Source organism: Macrobrachium rosenbergii, chromosome 31, assembly GCF_040412425.1.
Source record: "Macrobrachium rosenbergii isolate ZJJX-2024 chromosome 31, ASM4041242v1, whole genome shotgun sequence".
NCBI classification, from domain to species: Eukaryota; Metazoa; Arthropoda; class Malacostraca; order Decapoda; family Palaemonidae; genus Macrobrachium; species Macrobrachium rosenbergii.
The window spans coordinates 33,138,682-33,157,883 of NC_089771.1; the positions used below are offsets into that span (position 1 = coordinate 33,138,682).

At 36.4% G+C, this 19,202-nt stretch overlaps 1 protein-coding gene across 1 annotated transcript in view; it reads left to right on the forward strand.

Annotated features, from left to right (window-relative positions):
- Nucleotides 1–19,202, forward strand: part of LOC136855521 (dual oxidase-like) — a 163,056-nt gene that overhangs the window by 79,866 nt on the left and 63,988 nt on the right. Inside the window, 2 exon segments of the mRNA XM_067132636.1 lie at nt 4,564–4,592; nt 15,056–15,070. Of these exon segments, the coding sequence (XP_066988737.1) occupies nt 4,564–4,592; nt 15,056–15,070 (44 nt within the window).

Sequence of the window (19,202 nt, forward strand, 5' to 3'; positions counted from 1 at the left end):
GCTCGTTTGCACGCGCGCGCGCACGCACACACTCTCACACAGAGTTGGGGGGGATTCAGTATTTCGTTACTTCAAAGTATATGCTTTTTGTTATCCTTACATGGTTTTTATGGTAACTTTTCTAATAATTTAGAGGAGACTTTAAAGAAGAAGAGAATTCAAAGTAAGCTTGAAATATTCCACCCTTAGAGAGAGAGAGAGAGAGAGGGGGATTCAGTATTTCGTTACTTCAAAGTATATACTTTTTGTCTACCTTAAATGGGTTTTATGGTAAGTTTTCAAATAATTTAGAGGGGAAGAGAATTCAAAATAAGCTTGAAGTATTCCACACTTTGAGAGAGAGAGAGAGAGAGAGATTGATTCAGTATTTCGTTTACTTCAAAGTATATACTTTTTGTGTGCCTTCAATGGGTTTATGGTAATTTTTCTAATAATTCAGAGGCGAATTCAGAGGGGACGAGAATTCAGAAAATAAGCCTGAATTATTCCGCACTTTGAGAGAGAGAGTGGAACTGATTCCTAACAATTCGGCCATGTCGAGTTTCTTGATGGGTCTGTTCTAGATTAACAGCCTTGGAATGTGGGCGTGCTGAAGGGGGTTCATATGTGAAATTCGAGATGGAATTTGAAGAAGAAAAGGAATTTGAGAAGGCGAAGTGATAAGAGGTAATAACAGAAATGTAAGAAAAGGGAAAAAGAATGAAACAAGAAAAATATTTTTTTGCGGTGGTGGCCATATTGGTGTGGTTAGTGGAGAAGAACCGCATTGGCGGTTCCTTTCTGTAGGTGGTGATTAAAGTGATGGTAATGGGAGGGGGAAGGTGTGAATAAATTCAGAAGAGAGAGCAAAATATTGGTTCATACATAAACATTTCACACCTTTTAAATCCCATTGTTCTGCGCTGCGCTGTTGAGCGCTGTGTTTTTCATTACGGCCTGTCAATCACCTGTCATCGGAAATTGGCTTTTAAATGATTTAACTGCCTGTTATAAAAAGTTTAGGCCAAATTTAGCGCAATTAGCACAACATTTCCCACTCTTTTGAATTGCGAAATGTCTTGAAATTTTCGTGGCGTGCAACATTTTGGGCACCATTCATCATTATACTTTCATGATACTTTTCGGTGTTTTGCGTCGTTAATTATTGTTGTAAATATCTCTCTCTCTCTCTCTCTCTCTCTCTCTCTCTCTCTCTCTCTCTCTCTCTCTCTCTCTCTCTCCATTATTTTGCCTTAGTAAATTAAGTTGTAAGTTAGTCTCTCTCTCTCTCTCTCTCTCTCTCTCTCTCTCTCTCTCTCCTTCCATCATTTTGCATCAAGTAAATTACTGTCGTAAAACACTCTCTCTCTCTCTCTCTCTCTCTCTCTCTCTCTCTCTCTCTCTCTCTCTCTGAGAACTGCGTCGCATTCAGCCAATGATCCTAAATTTAGCAGAGTTAGAAATTGAATATTTTAACAGTTCTTCAAACTTGTTCTTGCTTAACCACCCCTTCTACCGGTCCTGTTTCGATATTTGGAAGTATAATAGCACAAAGTTGTACACAGTTCTGAATAGGTCTCAGTTCGTCAGCCTTACCAGATGTTACCTTCTTCTCTTCGTCTTTCTTCTTCTTCTTATTCCTTCTTCTTCTTCTTCTTCTTCTTCTTCTTCTTCTTCTTCTTCCATTATCATTATTATTATCATTATTATTATTATTATTATTATTATTATTATTATTATCCGATGTGTTATCCGATAAAAAAAAGTAGTTGCAATAAAACTGTTCTTATATGTGGGTGTCATTATTATTATTATTATTATTATTATCGGATAGAACTTGCAATAAATAGTTGAAATAAAACCGCCCTTATTTATGTATTATTATTATTATTATTATTATTATTATTATTATTATTATTATTATTAATAGATGAAATTTGCACAAGTAGTGGAAATATAACCGCCTGTGTAGTTAGGTATTATTATTATTATTATTATTATTATTACCATCCAATAAAGTTCGCCAAAGGAATTGACACAAACCGCCCATATATTCGGCTTGGAAGTCCGGGCGCTATCTGAATGCATGCGAAGATAATTGGTTGGAACATCCAACTTAATGAGAGCTGACAGTATGTCGGTAGCTTCTTATTTAATGAGAGACTTCGCCTTTTAAGAGGCTGGCAGTTGGAATAATCAGGTATGCCTTGTTTGGAGATGCCTCTCTCTCTCTCTCTCTCTCTCTCTCTCTCTCTCTCTCTCTCTCTCTCTCTCTCTCTCTCTCTCTTTTGTGAGACCTACATAGCAGTAGGAGAAGTTGCGTTTGTACGCTACTGGTCTATTATAATTATTCCTAGTATGGGGGTAGTGCTTTCAGTGCACCCCGCGCGATGCACTGTAGGCATTCCTAAAGTTCTTTGCAGCGTCCCTTCGGCCCCTAGTTGTAACCCCTTTCGTTCCTTTTACTGTACCTCCGTTCATATTATAGTTTTCCATCATGCTATTCACCTTCTCCTAACAATTTATTCATAGTGCAACTACGAGATTTTCCTCCTGTTACACCTGTCAGACCTACCTCATCTCAATTTCCTTTCCAGCTCTGAATGACCTCGTAGGTCCCATTGCTTGGCCTTTGGCCTAAACTCTATATTCCATTCCTGTTATGATTATTCAGAGGATACAATTTGTCGGTTTAAAACGCGCTAAGGTTCTGTTGAATTGGGTAAATGATTTCCATTCAACAAAAGTAATTCACGTTCTAAGCTAAATTTAGGTTTTTGAAGAAAAAGAAAATTATTGACTCTTGAATCATTGAAAGAGAGAAATCCTTCTTATATATTAAAGAGGGATTGTTACACTCATTTAAAGATATCACGTTACCTACAATCTCCTCTGTATATTTTAGTATTCAGGAATAACCAGTATTGTGCTTTCATTTTCCGAAGCCAAAAAAAGTCAGCGAAGAAAATTCCGATATAGATTTCCATTTATTCGCCGTGAAATTTGAAAAGCCACCTTCCTTGATAGATAATTGACATTCAAATAATATCATAGTGTTTATTTAGAATTACAGTGGTACGTGTGTCTAGCGGAATAACAAATTGCATAAAAGCCACTTATTTTTATCCGGAGCATTGTCAAGTCAGGTTTGATGAAAGACTCTTTGATTTTCCGATGTAATTGCTGTGATTATCTCTGAAACCACTGGGCGCGAAATAATGCATTTTACCGAAGTCTTTTCCCGTGTTCGGGAAACTTTAATATATGTCAGTTAGTATCAACGGCGCACCAGTCTTTGTGGGTAATTCGGTGCGCTGTAGCTTGAATGGAACCTTGATTTTTGTGTATATATTCTTAATTCAATCTCTCTCTCTCTCTCTCTCTCTCTCTCTCTCTCTCTCTCTCTCTCTAATATACTTGCAGTGATGTATTTAATAATGCCTGAGAGACCGTATGGTTCTGATCAAGTGATGTATTTAATAATTAAATTTTACGTCCGTGATCAAGTTAATTTTATCACGATGTATCTTTGTAATTTTACCGATTTGGTTTAATGAAAGGAAAAATTCAAGCATTGAACCTTTTAGTCACAGAAAGTTGAATGTTATAAAAACGAGTAAAAAATGCGCCGATGTTTCGTAGGCGCAATCGAGTTTTCTGTACAGCGTAGCTATAATGCTGTATGAAACTCTCAGCCGCGGCCCATGGAACTTTAAGCGACGACCCGGTAGTGGTCCGTGTTGTAGGTGCCAGCCGCACTATCATGGCTAACTTTAACCTTAAATAAAATAAAAACTACTGACGCTAGAGGGCTGCAATTTGGTATATTTGATGATTGGAGGGTGGATGGTCAATATACCAATTTGCAGCCCTCTAGCCTCAGTAGTTTTTAAGATTTGAAGGTGGACAGAGAAATTGCGGACGGACAGACAAATAGCCATCTCAGCAGTTTTCTTTTGCAGAAAACTATAAATTGCCAATTTCAACTTTGCCATGTCTTTCACACTTTTCATCTGCCGCCAGTAATTCATTAATTTCCAATATGTGGAAACTCCGACCTGAGATTCCCCGAGTGCTTCATAATTGACGACGGTGCTGTAGCTTCTTCGTGTTGGCCTTGTGAGAATCCTCGTTTCTCTATCTCGTAACCTGTAATTAAGGTTTAATAGCAGGTCATTATTTTTTTCCCCTCTTATGAATCATCGTCCTTACTTCATTATGCCCCGTAGGGGGCTAGTGCCACCAGTGCACCTCATGCGGTGCACTGTAGGCATTACTGAAGGCTCTTTACAGCGTGCCTTCCATGGCCCCTAGCTGCTGCAACCCCTTCCGTTCCTTTTACTGCACCTCCTTTCATATTCTCGTTCTTCCACCTTCCTTTCCACCCTCTTCCAACAATCGATTCATAGTGCAACTGTTTTGAGGTTTTCCTCCCGTTGCACCTTTCAAACCTTTTTACTGCCAATTTCCGTTTCAGCGCTGAATGACCTCATAGGTCCCAGTGCTTGGCCTTTGGCCTAAATTGTGTATTCAATTCAATTCAATTCAATTACTTCATAATGATATCTTCCGTCTACTCGTGAGGTTTCTCCTATTTTATGATATCCCCTGGTGTTACTCTTATGGCTATAAATGGCTTTCGAAGATTCCTGTCCAGAGACGCCATTCCTTATATAGTTCATCTGTTTATTACTTATCGTGATCTCCAGTTATTTTCAGACATAGTTCATATAACTTGAATCTTGTTGGCCTCCATTTTAGTTGTGACCTTTTTTTTTTTTTTTTTTTTTTTGAGGTTGCACGTAAAAATGCTTTGGACTATTTGTTTAGTTGTGTAGCTTAACTTAGTTCCATTTGATCCCGATTTCGCCTTGTTACCAATACTTTTTTTATTTTTTTATTTTTATTTTTTTATTTTTATTTATATATATATTTTTTTTGAAGTTGTAGTATAAAAAGCTTTGAGCCATTTATGTTCAGTATCGTAGCTTAACTTGGTTCCATCTGATTCCGATTTCGCCTTGTTACCAATACTTTTTTCGTTTTATTTATTTGTTTATTTATTTTGTTGTCTTTGAATTTGTAATATAAAAAGCTTTGAACCATTTCAGGCCTAGTATCGTAGCTTAACTTGGTTCCATTTGATTCCGATTTCGCCTTGTTACCAATACTTTTTTCATTTTATTTATTTATTTTGTTGTCTTTGAATTTGCAACATAAAAAGCTTTGAACTATTTTTGCTTAGTTTCGTACCATAACTCGGTTCCATTAGCGTCGAATTTCACCTAACCCAGGAGGGAATTTATGATAGCAGAAGGGAGAACGTCTATCATACTCTTAATGAATGCTTCACTCAGGACTCACAAATCCATTAGAAAGAGAATGAAGTGGAAGGGGGATTGATGAGGGTCAGACCATTCTGTAGCTAATGGTCGTTGTTAGTGCGTAAATAGTCTAGGTAACTAGTTTTTCCCTCTGCCGTCCTTGGGAGTATTTACCAAGCCTGCCTTCTATACTATTATTATTATTATTATTATTATTATTATTATTATTATTATTATTATTATGAAATATATATGTGTGCACATGTATGTAATGTGTAATATGCACGTTTATATACGTTTGTCTATAAAAGTGCGCGTATATTTGTATTAAGTATTCACATCCGTTATAAATATATACAATTGTTCAAGGGCAAACGACATCGTATATATAATGCGTATAAACCTCTTAATATTCAGTCGTTTCAAAAAAAGTTGAAGAATGCCTCCTGCTTCTTTTTTCACTCTTCCATTTTTTGCGACATTTATTTTAAGATTTTCAATTCCATCGGGTTAGTGTTGGCTGACTTTATCTTCCCTGCTCGGTATCTTCGTAAGTAAAACTAGTCACTAAGAAGCAGATCTGGACTTCATGAATATCTTAGCTATTTTTTAACTAGGGATGTATTGACTTAATAAAAAATAACTAAAGTCTTTTAAAACACTGAATATATAGCTATTTTTTAACAAGGGATGTAGAGACTTAATAAAAATAAAAGGAGTTTTTGTAAACATTCCTGTATTTGGTGTACTTAGAGATAAACTGTAAAGGAATTGAATAATCGTAACAACTGGGAAGAGAGAGAGAGAGAGAGAGAGAGAGAGAGAGAGGGAGAGGGTGAGGAGAGATTCAGAGAGAGATTTTGGGTGGGATTCATTCATTACGATTTTCAGGAAGGATTCAGTAGTGGAGAGAGAGAGAGAGTGGTAATAAGACATCCTTAAGATGATTCTTTGGAGGATTCAGTAATGTCGAGAGAGAGAGAGAGGTAACAAGAGTTCATTCTTAAGAAGGTCCTTTGAAGGCTTCAGTAACGTCGAGAGAGAGAGAGAGAGAGAGAGGCAACAAGAGTTCTTTCTTAAGAAGGTCCTCTGAAGGCTTCAGTAACGTCGAGAGAGAGAGAGAGAGAGAGAGGAGGAGAGAGAGAGAGAGAGAGGTCATTCTTGAAAGGCCTCTGAAGGCTTCAGTAACGTCGAGAGAGAGAGATATTCTTAAAATGTTCCTTTAAAAGATTCTGTAACGTCTCGAGAGAGAGAGAGAGAGAAAGAGAGAGTCGACTTTGCAACACCGCTGCAATACTCTTCATAATCTTCTTCTCTAAAGCTAACAGAATACTCTCGAAGGTCGATGTAGCAACAATCGTGACTCTAGGTTTCACTTAACGGCAGAATCCTAAACAGCTGTATTACACGCAGTGGACGTTCTGAGGCGCACGATTTTTGGAAGAAGCAGCAGCCGCCGTCCCGTGGCTTGATGCTGTATGAATTTGGGGTGTAATCATTCATTTAACAAAGGAAAGATAATGAAAAAATAATTTTTTGTGATTATTCGTCTTTGTTAGACTAAAGATCATGTGAAAAAATTTGTGTTGGATAATTGTTCATCTTTTTTAAAACCAAAGATCATTAGAAAATTGTTGTGTGTGTGTAATTATTCATCTTTGTTAGACTGGAGACATTAAAAATTTTTTTTAATTATTCAGAAGATCATTAAAACAATTCTATATGTGTAGAACCATTCATCTTTGTCGAAGATCATTGTAAAAATTCTCTGTGTGTATAATCATTAATCTTTGTTAAAGGTCACTGTAAAAATTCCGCATAAGAGATATGGCAACCAGAAATGAACTCAAGTTAGAAAACCGAAAAAATTCCAAAACGTGGTTCATGCTGGTCGTATTTCAGCGGGAACTTGTAACTGGTATTTAATGTCGGAGTAAAAATCGCCCTAGAACACAAACTAGATTTAAACCTGACCTGACCCATCTAGTCGGCTCTTGGGAACAGGGTCATTCCGCGAGATAGAGCTGACTGCTGCCTTATATGGGGGTGTAAAGGACCATTATAGGCCGAGTGGGGCTCCCTCGTCCTCATTAAATTGATTTAGGGGATCGTCTAGGGTTTTTTTATCTCTCTCTCTCTCTCTCTCTCTCTCTCTCTCTCTCTCTCTCTCTCTCTCTCTCTCTCTCTCTCTCTCTCTCAAAGCTTTTCTAGGGTTTTATCTCTCCCTCTCTCTCTAAGCTTCTCCAGGGTTTTATCTCTCTCTCTCTCTCTCTCTCTCTCTCTCTCTCTCTCTCTCTCTCTCTCTCTGCAAGTTTTCTCTCAGAAATTCCAGCGGAAACGTCATTTCTCTGCTTAAATTCCTTTTTCAGTCAGTTACTGAACTTCCCCCCCCCCAAATCGTAGGCTGACATAATTACCTTTACTTCTGGGTAAGAAAGCAAAGGCTCTGAAACAGTTGCAGCTCTGATATATCCGGTAATGAATATGCTCTCTATAATTTACATAGGGACTAACTTTTCTTATGAATAGTCCTCTTCTTGTAGAAATCTAGGCTGTGCAGATTCGCACACAATATTTGTATAAATTTTTGTATTTGGATGCACACACGTATAGATTATAGGTACATGTATATATATATATATATATGTATGTATATATATTGTATTCACGAAATTGTCAGTACGAAGCGTCTTTCGAGCAAGGAAGAGTAAACCAGTAAAATCTCGAGAATATTTTTATTACTATTTTCATAGATCCGAACTCGGAAATGCCTTAGGGAATACGTTAGTTCCTCGATAACTATATAATATTTGAACGTAATTATATCTCCTTAGACTTGCGGTTTCTCTCTCTCTCTCTCTCTCTCTCTCTCTCTCTCTCTCTCTCTCTCTCTCTCTCTCTCTCTCTCCCAGAACCTGGAAGCACTGTCGGTAAAACCACGGAAGCAAATGTCTGTGTTTAACGACCGGAGGAAGACTATTAGCTATTGGTTACGTAAATTTTCAGGAAGTTAATTGGGAGTAAGCGACAATGCCATAGAATTAAGGAATAGTTGAAGGTTTTGGAGTTCGTTTGTGTGTGTCTCGTTGTGTGCAACTGGTCGTATTTCGTCCGGGTTGGTTCATACAGATATGCTGCCCTAAAATGGAAAACTGCAGTATCTGCAAAACTTTCGAAATTGAGACATGCCGCCTATTGGCTGTGAAACACTAATACACAACTTACTGCAGTTTCAGAATGATTCTTCCATGCTTTATTTAGGGGGGTCCCATTTGCAGTATCTGCAAAATCAGCAGTATGGCAAGGGAGATACTTCAGTCTTCCATTTTAGGGCAGTATGGCCAATAACTATAAATACTGAATGCCCCAAATTCCATTGTTTACCTGGACATTGAATCTTGTACCCGAAAAACACATCTCAGTTCAGGGTGGGCTAGAATAGAGGCATTTGCCAGTTCTGGACCCAATTCTAGAAATCTAGGCTCTAGAACAGGAAGGAGCAGAAAGGAGGGACATACCACTTGCCATTTTGTGACTGCATACTCTATCATATATATATATATATATATATATATATATATATATATATATATATATATATATATATAGTATATATATATATATATATATATATATATATAATAATCTCCTTACTTAATTAATACCTTATGCTTACACAGCTAGACAGGCAGGCAATGTACATTTGGCCCCAGAAGAGAGATCTCCTGTAACCTGCTTGTCAACATTCTCCCAATAGCATATAATGGCAATGCGGCTTGCAAGTTACACATTGGTAATTGCCATATGCGGTTGATGACACGGTGTGTGGTTTGGGTGCCTGGTTCTCCGGAAGATTGCTGGATAAATATAACTTTCTAATTAGATGCGCTAGGAGGAAATTCTTCACCGGTTTTCTCCCTTTGCCTAATCTGTTTTTCCTCTGAATCCTTCCCCGTAGTTTTTCCCGGAAGGGTGTAGGCCAAATGTCGGTTTTGGGTGTCCCTAAATGAACGCTCAGGGATTTTGCAAAATTTTCAGTATTTGGAATTATATATATATATATATACCATATATATATATATATATATATATATATATATATATATATATATATATATATATATATATATATATAGGGTACCAGTTTTTATTTACCAACAATGAGTGTATGATAATGATTTGTTGACTCAGCGCCAGAGATCTTGATGTTTTTAACCTTATTGTGCTCATAGAATGGAACAGTTTTGTATGTTTTCTTTGAGATTTCTTTGAGTTAAAAATAAGATTTCCCGGTTTTTTAAAATTAAAAAAAAAAATATATATGATGTATATATATAAAGTGATTGATTGACATCAGATAATCCTGTCCGCCTATAAAATAGTTGCGATAGTTATTTCAGTAGTTCATCGACTAGGCCAAATGTGGAGAGAGAGAGAGAGAGAGAGAGAGCTGTGGGAAAAAACACCCCACAAATGCCTATATCGTATCTCTTGCTTTTCTTTTAAATTGCCTGCTCAGCCCTCTCTCTCTCTCTCTCTCTCTCTCTCTTTCTCTCTCTCTCTCTCTCTCTCTCTCTCTCTCTCTCTCTCTCATCAGGAGTTGTTAATCACTGACCGGCGTTTGTTGAAGGGCCAACTTCTTACTTGTCAAAAGCCAGCTATTATTATTATTATTATTATTATTATTATTATTATTATTATTATTATTATTATTATTCTCTTTTCTTTTGTATATATCCCATTTCTATCCCTAATTTTATTATTATTATTATTTATCTCTTGTTTTGTATACCCCATTTCTATCTTAATCCCTTCAACCTCCCCCCTTCCAACCCCTCCCCTTCCAACCCTCCCCCTTCCAACCCCTCCCCTTCCAACCCCCTCCCCTTCCAACACCCCCTCTGCTCTTTACCCACGTCTTCTTGCCCAATATGTTACTGGCATTATAGTCTTCAACGCAAAACGGGTTTAGTTTTTGTGTACAACTACCCGTGCTCCGTTGCCTGTTTTCCGTGTCATGGTCAGTCTGTATGTGACCGGGTTTTGTTGGGCCAGGGAATATAATTAGAATGTGGATTAAGAGAGTAGGATTTTAATTTATTCGGTGTTCGCATTTGAAAGTGTTAGGAAGGGGTTGTTTGGAAGATGTTCGTATGGAACGATCCCCAAGGGGCCTTTAACTTGAAGTTCAAGCTGCCAAAGAATGTGGTTTTCATTTTGAAAGAGGTGACAGAAGGTAGTAGGGAATTGGACAAGTTCATATGGAATAATCCCAAAGGGACCATTTACTTGAAATTCAGGCTTTCCAAAAATATGATTTTCATTTGAAAGAATAACAGAAGGTAATAGGGAATACAGAAAGAAGTGATCAGTTATAAGAAAAAAATAACAAATCAATAAACAGGCAAAAATGTCAAGTAAATTATTAAAATACAAAGAACATTGCTTCAGGGTAATAATGCATTGCATCTTCGCTTGAACATCTGAGGTTTCAGTTGCATGATATCTCAGGGAGATTGTTCCACAGTCCAACGATGGAGACTAAAGGACCTTTTTGATAAATACCCATTTTCCGTAAGGATTAATCCACGCTGTCAACATTCCCCGGTTCGTTTGGCGTTCCCATCGTAACAGGGAGTTAAATAAACTAGCTAATTGTTGTAAGATGACAGAGGAACTAATGATTCTGACTTTCTCTTCCGTCACACCGCCATCACTCATATTAATCAATTTGCCGATGTGTCAACTTGAGTTTTAGTTCGCCTGTCGCAATCGGGTTGATGGAAGTTCAATTGATGATCGGTCGTTATTTCATGGTGTGCCTATGTCGTGATTTTTGTTCTTAGGTGTTATTGGTTATTTATGGCTTCTGTCTATCATTAGTCATTAGGTGTGTCTTGTTTTCTGTTATAGGTGATTATCATTGGTGCCTTTGTCTCCTTAAAGATCTTCTGATGATTGTTTTTCTATTGCCTCAATACAACTTCAGGTAATGTTTTTCAATTGCCTTAACTGGTAATGTTTTCAGTTGCCTTCACAACTCAAGGTTATGTTTTCAGTTGCCTCAATACAACTTCAGGTAATGTTTTCATTGCCTCTCAATACAACTTCAAGTAATGTTTTTCAATTGCCTCAATACAACTTCAGGTAATGTTTTTCAATTGCCTCAATACAACTTCAGGTAATGTTTTTCAATTGCCTCAACACAACTTCAAGTAATGTTTTTCAATTGCCTCAATACAACTTCAGGTAATGTTTTTCAATTGTAGCCTCAATACAACTTCAGGTAAAACCAAATATATTAATTATTATTATTACAACAGTAATTCCGGTTAGTGACACCATGCAGTGATTGTTATAACGTATTTCTGAGGACTCAGCGAAGCTCCTGACCCAAAATGACCTTTCTTATTATTTTTGTTGCTGACGAAGGCGTGATAATGACACTTATCACAAAAACGTGCCAAACGTCAATACCGTTTAATTTCAACACCATTTTTCTGTTTCGTCATCAATTTACCTTCAGAAAATATATAGTGTACCCACTCTATTCCATTATTCATAGTATCTTTGAAAGTGTGAGCACGATGGATTTTATGAGTCATAAAGATTTGTAATCTGCAGACCTCACTCGTGTGTGTGTGTGTTTGTATGTATGTATGTATGTATGTATGTATATATATATATGTGTGTATGTATATACGAGTATATAATTTATATATTATGTAAATGTATTTATATATATATATATATAATTTATATATTATGTAAATGTATGTATATATTATATATTTATATATATGTGTTGATTATAATCACACTGACACATGACCTCAGGAAAGTGAAAAGCTGGGTGAGAGAGAGAGAGAGAGTATCAAGTTTTGTTTTAATCATTCCTTTAGGACGGAATTGTTGGGCATGATTAGTATTGTCCATTTTTCGTGTTAGTAGGATTTTTAATGCCATGTCAGTTAATATATTTTCGCATTATAAATTTACTATTTTCGTCTCTAATGTTGTCATGGATCTTCTTGTCGTTCGTGATTTTGAAAAGGTTTCTCGCCATTTGTTATATCGATAATTAACATTTTCTTGACGTTCGAGCAATTTTATGTCAATCAGAAACGTCTTACATTAACGGAAAATTGCAACGCCACATAATTCTTGTCCAATCAGTCAGACCCTTTATAATGTCAACTGAAGTTTTCTATATTTTCTATATTTTATGTCAATGGAAATTTTCTATATTTTGGTCGCCAGTTACATCAACAGAATATTGCAGCGCCACATAATTCTTATCCAATCAGTCAGACCCTTTGCGTAAGTGGCATGAGGTACTTTTGTCAGTTTCACTTCGACATTTGGCCTCAGTGAATGTCATCATCATTCTGTCTGCACCGTTAATATGCATGTCACGTAATCATTATGGTTATTAACCGTAAAACCATTACCATTTGATTTTTAATTAGGTGTAATTAATTAATGAGAGATTATTAGTTTCTGGTAGGTCTCGTGGCTGCGGCCTATTCGTGACGTTTGTGAAGATTTTCCTTTAATTGTTATGAAATCATCTGGTTGTGTACAAGTAGAAAGTTATTTTGTGGGGTTGTTTTTTTTTTTCTGGCAGGTTGTAAAAAGTTGTGGATAGGTTTTCATTTGATATGTTTCCAGTAATTTGAAAATTTTGTAATAAGTTGCCTCAAGAAGTTTAAACATTTGTTCTGAAACACGTAAGAAGTTTAATTTTTTTTTTGAAACACAAGGACTTTAAAAATTTTTCGTGTAAGAGTTATTTTTAAAACGTAAGACGTTTAAAAATATTTTTTTAAGCGTAAGAAGTTTAAAATAATGGTAAGTTTATTTTGTGTTCTAACGGTTTTTTTTTCAGTAAGCTGTCAAAAGCTAGAAATTTTATATCGAATTATATAAGATCATAATGTTTTTCTGTGTAGATAGAGCAAACTCATCTCATGTACAAAGTAAGATGTGTTGGCTTTCGGGTTTAACCCACGAAACAATTTTTTTTTTTTTTTTAATGTTTTGATCGTTTGATACGTGGTAACTATATTATATTGGCGTCAATGCCTGTATTGTTTTCAGTATTTACAACGCCTAATTACGGATCATTCTTAATAAGATAAGGTCGCTCAAGAAATTTGACGTCCAGACTATCTTTAAAAATAGCTGAAAATGTGATCATTACTTTCCATGCGTTGAAATTACTTTCAAAGACTAAATCTTTGCCAGATTTCATCCAGAGAATTGCCTGCTTGTGTGTGTGTGTGTGTGTGTGTTTGTGTGTGCGCGCTATGTGTGTGTTTGTGTGCGCGCGCTATGTGTGTGTTTGTGTGTGTGCGCGCTATGTGTGTGTTTGTGTGTGCGCGCTCGCGCGCGTATCAAGCTTTCTCCCTCGGCGTACTTGCCCCGTGTTTGTTCTATCGTAAAAGGGGGTTTGTCTGCCTTAACCCTAATTGCAGTGCAAACAGTGATAGATTCAATATGTCGTTTCTCCCCGCCCCCTATAGACGCCGTAATCTCTCAGCGCTGTGGTTAGAGAGCTTGGGTAAACCTCCGTGGGACTGAAATGGACGCGGGTTCGCTTTTGGTCCTTTGCACGTTTTGTTTCCTTTTCCTGAATGACGTGACGCGAATTCGGTTTGCGTTGTCAGTTTGATCTCTCGAATGGAAAGCGGATTTTAGGGACAGTTCGACTTGTGACGAAAGATCTGGTTTAATTTTTAGTTTTTAAAAATCGTATGTATATGATTATATATATATTTTATTTATATATTTATTTATTTATATGTGTGTGTTTTTTGTGTGGTGTTTAATTATACTAGTGTCTTTTAAGTATTATTGTTTTCTGTGTGCACAGATTATGATGCATATATGCATATACATAAACTATAGTTTGTATGTTTCGGAGAGTTTTCCAAATAGTTTGAGATCGTAATTTAGGTATTATATAAAATATATAGACACGTTTAGGAGCTATTTCGATATCAGAAGTCTTGCGTATCTGAAAAAAAAAATTTGTAATGACAAGTATTGTCACTACCTTGGTAATCAATCTCAAGAATATATTTATAAATATCGACCTTCTTTTCTCATTCTCTTCACATCAAGTTTTCTCATTCCATCCTTAAATACTTACTTAACCTGCGTCCCATCACTCTCGCTACATGCTGTTTCTTGGAGCAAGAGCCCGTGCTGGAACAATAACTTCTTAATGTAGCAAAAATAACAGTATCATCACTAAGATGCACAGAGTAGCAAACCGTCAAGAAATGAATTTAGCTGTTTTCCAAAACTATTGAATTTAAATGACTCATAAAACTCTCTCTCTCTCTCTCTCTCTTAGTATAACCAAAAGGACAATATCACTAAGAACCACACACAGAGAGGCAAACCACCTCAATTTAATTTAGCTGTTTTCCAAAACTATTAAATTTAAGTGACTCACAAATCTCCTCTCTCTCTCTCTCTCTCCTCTCTCTCTCTCTCTCTCTCTCTCTCTCTCTCTCTCTCTCTCTCTCTCTCTCTCAGACATCATGTTTTCCGTTATGAAACGAAAAAAGAGTAAAACCTTGGTAATACAAAGGAATAAGATGGTCCATGACTTTTTAATTCGTTTTTTCAACTGCCTTCATTAATTTCTAGGTCAAAGTTGGTTTTTGATCTTGAAATTTAATTCGCCAGAGCTATTTTTAGGCCACAAAAATTAAGGTAAAAGAAAATAGCAAGTAATGAAGGTTTATATTCATGATGTTTTTCTTATTTCTTTGCGTTTTTCTTCTTTCTTTTTATTATTTTTTACCAGAAGTAATTGTTCTTAGTAAGATATACTTTTTGCAAATCCGTGTACACATTGATGTTTATGCACATTTGAACATAATATATTTGTATGCAATACTAAAACTTATATTGCTTCATGTACAAATATACTTATTTATACACAATTGTATAACCTTTTTCATGTATTACTCAAAACTTATAAAGACATATACTTACATACATAAAAATCATCTTATTCTATGAATTGTCGCATACACTAAAACTTAAATTGCTTCTTGAACAAAAATACTTATTTATACACAATTTTATATCCTATTTTTTATGTATTATTCAAAGCTTATAAAGATATATACGTATACATACATAATCAACTTATGCTATGATTTGTCGCTTACACTAATATGAACGCAAATACTACCCTAAAATGGGAAACTGCAGTATCTGCAAAATTTTAGAAATTGAGATATGCCACCTTTTGGGCTCTTGAAACACTAATACACAAGTTACTGCAGTTTCAGAATGATTCTTCAATGCTTTACTTAGGGGGTCCCATTTGCAGTATCTGCAAAATCAGTAGTAAGGCAAGGGAAAACTGCAGTATCTACCATTTTTCTCAGTTTTGTATTTTTGCAGACAGTGCAGTCTTCCATTTTAGGGCAGAGTACTTGACATTAGTCTTTTAAGCAAACGTTATATAGCATTCTATGTCCTCGTCGTTGACAGGAACCTTTGCATTGAGTTGTTTCTTTGTTGGGAATTATTACCTGACAGAATTTCTCCCACAGCGTTTTAGAAGAAAAGCATTATGGAACTTTTTCTGTTGTTACGTACCTTTATATAAAGAATGTCTACGTAGGGAGATTATCATCGTTGCCTAAAATATTTTCTGTTAATTACCACTTTAGGCCTTTTTGTGAAGACGACTAATGAATAAAAATAATAATCCAATTGATCTAGGAACTTGAAAAAAATATAAAGAAAATAAAGAATATGATACGTGATTTATTGAGCATATGTCATCACGTTATTTACTGTTTGTTCGTATTGCTAAGTCTAAAGAAGACTAAAAATTTTAAAAAAATAATTCAATTTATCTTGGAAACTTGAAAAAGTATAAAAAAAAAGAATATTATCTGTGATTTGTTGAGCTTATGTCATAATGTTACCTACTGTTTGTTTATATTTCTAAATCAATAAAGCCGTTTTTGCGATGGTGGTTATTTTCCCAGTGATTCATTCTGGTGATTTATTTATAGACTTCAGTGTCAGTCTTTTGAGTTATTGAATCCAAGGAAGGTAGATTTTTTTCCTCAATGTTAACGAAAACTCCGAGATCATTGTTAACCTTAATATGATTTATTTCTGTGTAATTTGAAAGAAATGTTTTTTGTCTTTGGTAAAAAAAGAAATTGACATTTTTTCTTTATTTATTTTTTGTTTTGTATTTAACACTGTCCTATAAATACCGGCGTAATTGCTACATTTGTTGTTGATGGTGTTTTCTTTCATCGAGAGAGAGAGAGAGAGGGCGAATTTAGTTATTGATAGTAAATTTCAGATATTTATTTTGCCACAATTAAATGAGTGTAAACAGTCTGAGGTGCTAAATATTCGTAGCTTTTCCTGATAAACCCGTTTAGAAGTGATGTATTGTAAAATGTAACTCGTATTCAATCCAATTTTGCCAGGGTTCGTTCTTCATGGTGTTGAATGTTCATCATCAATATTTGCTTTGTATTTTGTTTGTAGCCGCTGCGTATACGCACTTTCCTTTCGAAAAAGTCAGCAGAACAACAGTGGTTATGTGTTTTAAAAATACTCCTTTTGAAAAATTCAGCAGAAAAAAAGTGGCTGTGCGTTTCAAAAATATTTGTTCCTTTTGTTTCTGTTGGTGCATTCAATTGCTTGCTGCAGAATGTCAATTACTGATATCACCTTTTAACTCGGCCTCCCTGTTTTATGTAAAGTGGCATTTCTTCCACTTTTTTTTATATAGCATTCAAAGACTTGTTTAAACTTTAAAGGTCAATTCCATCTCTTTTCTTACCAAAACTTTGTTAGTATAATTTCCCCTAAGACTCCTATTGAAAAGGTTGGAATTCCACGGTGCAATCAGGGACGGCGGGACTAAAGGATTCACTATATCCAGCTTCCAGTCCATGTTCCAGAGGGGATATCTGTCTCTCTAAGTTTCTGTAAGACACATTGCCATCTTTTGATGATCAAGAACTTGCGGCTCTCTCTCTCTCTCCCTCTCTCTCTCTCTCTCTCTCTCTCTCTCTATATATATATATATATATATATATATCTATCTCTCTCTCTCTATTATATATATATATATATATATATATATATATATATATTAGCTGCATGTGTCTTTGCACGTGCAAAGGATCACGTACACAAGCACTTGCACCACACACACGACCAGTTAAAAATAGAAATAAAGAGAGAGAGAGAGAGAGAGAAGAGAGAGAGAGAGAGAGAGAGAGAGAGAGAGAGAAGCACCCACTGTGCTACTGACTGATACAGAGAGCGTTAGATTAAAACGCATTCAAATTGTGTAGATACTTTCTAGCATCAAGTTCGCCTGCCAAAGGTGCGTGCCTGATAGACTCAGAAAATTAGAGACATCTCAGGATCATTGTTGACGCTGCCAATAATCGAGACAGATCACAACATCCCCGAGACGAGAGAGAGAGAGAGAGAGAGAGAGAGAGAGAGAGAGAGAGAGAGAGAGGGGATGCATGTGTACGCATGCTTTCCACCTCACTAACTTAGAAGCTCGTGATGCTACCCGACGCAGGCAAATTATAGGACTGGCTTGCGTTCCTGCATCACGTTTACTTTTTTTATTATTTTTGTTAGCGTATTATTACCGCGGTGGTTATAGCTGTGTGTCAGCCGTTGATGCGTGCCAGATGAGAGGAGAGAGGGGGTTAATTATTATGCACAAACAGACAAGCGACGAGGGAGAAACTAGCAGAATGACTGAAGTATCGTCCCGAGGGCTCGGTCTCTGGGTACATGGTGGATTGAAGAAATGATTTTCTCGTAACGGTAACAATGGACATTTCGGTCGTAGCTTTCAATACCTTGGCTTCGAAGGTGATTGCCTTTGTCGGCCTTTCTTTAGACTATAATTGAAGTAACAACGTTAGAATGGTGTTTCAGATTGACGATATAATGCTGTTCTCTTTATCACGCCACCAGCCACTGAAGCATTTCATGGGATTGTGTTCAGTGTTATCGTATATTTGGTTAGCTGTACATGATAACGGGCTGTCTCACTTTAGCAAAATATACAGTTCATTCTTACGCTTTGTTACTGTTGAAGGAATTGCATTTTTTTTTCTCTCTGAAGTTCTCAAGTAAGGGGAATTTTTTTTTTCAAATCAGTTTTGAAAATAAAGGTTTTTTTATAATAATGGATCATTTCTAATGCCATAGAGACCTGTTTCGTTTCCCGTTAATAAATTCGAATGCTTGCTTGACATTGTAATTTGATAGATTGGAACAGTTTTTTTTTTTTTTTTACCGTCCTTATGTCCCCATAGATGTTTCACAAAATATAACTTTGACTTTTCTTTCTCTGAGGCACTAGTGGATCTCTCTCTCTCTCTCTCTCTCTCTCTCTCTCTCTCTCTCTCTTAGGTGTACTTAGGATATCTAATTCTCTGCTCTTGTAAATTTCTCTCTCTCTCTCTCTCTCTCTCTCTCTGTCGATTTTGCAATCTGCTTCATCACCGAACGCCGCTCACTGCACGTTGCATTGCTGCAGGATATGAAGGCCGAGAATGGTGGGTGGGTGGATGGGTGGTCTCTTAATGAGGTTATACATCTGTTAAACTACCTTCCCCATCTCTCTGCTCCCTTCCCACGAGTTCCTCCCCAGACCTCCCCCACTTTCCTTACCCTAATCGGGCAATTAGCATAAAAAAGGAAGGGGCCATAAGGCTCTCTCTCTCTCTCTCTCTCTCTCTCTCTCTCTCTCTCTCTCTCTCTCTCTCTCGATGGATGGTGCGTTGCTGCCAGTATACTGCGGCAGTGGTACTTGGGTAAACGATTTACTTCCTCCGTGCCCTGACTGATGGCGAGCCATTA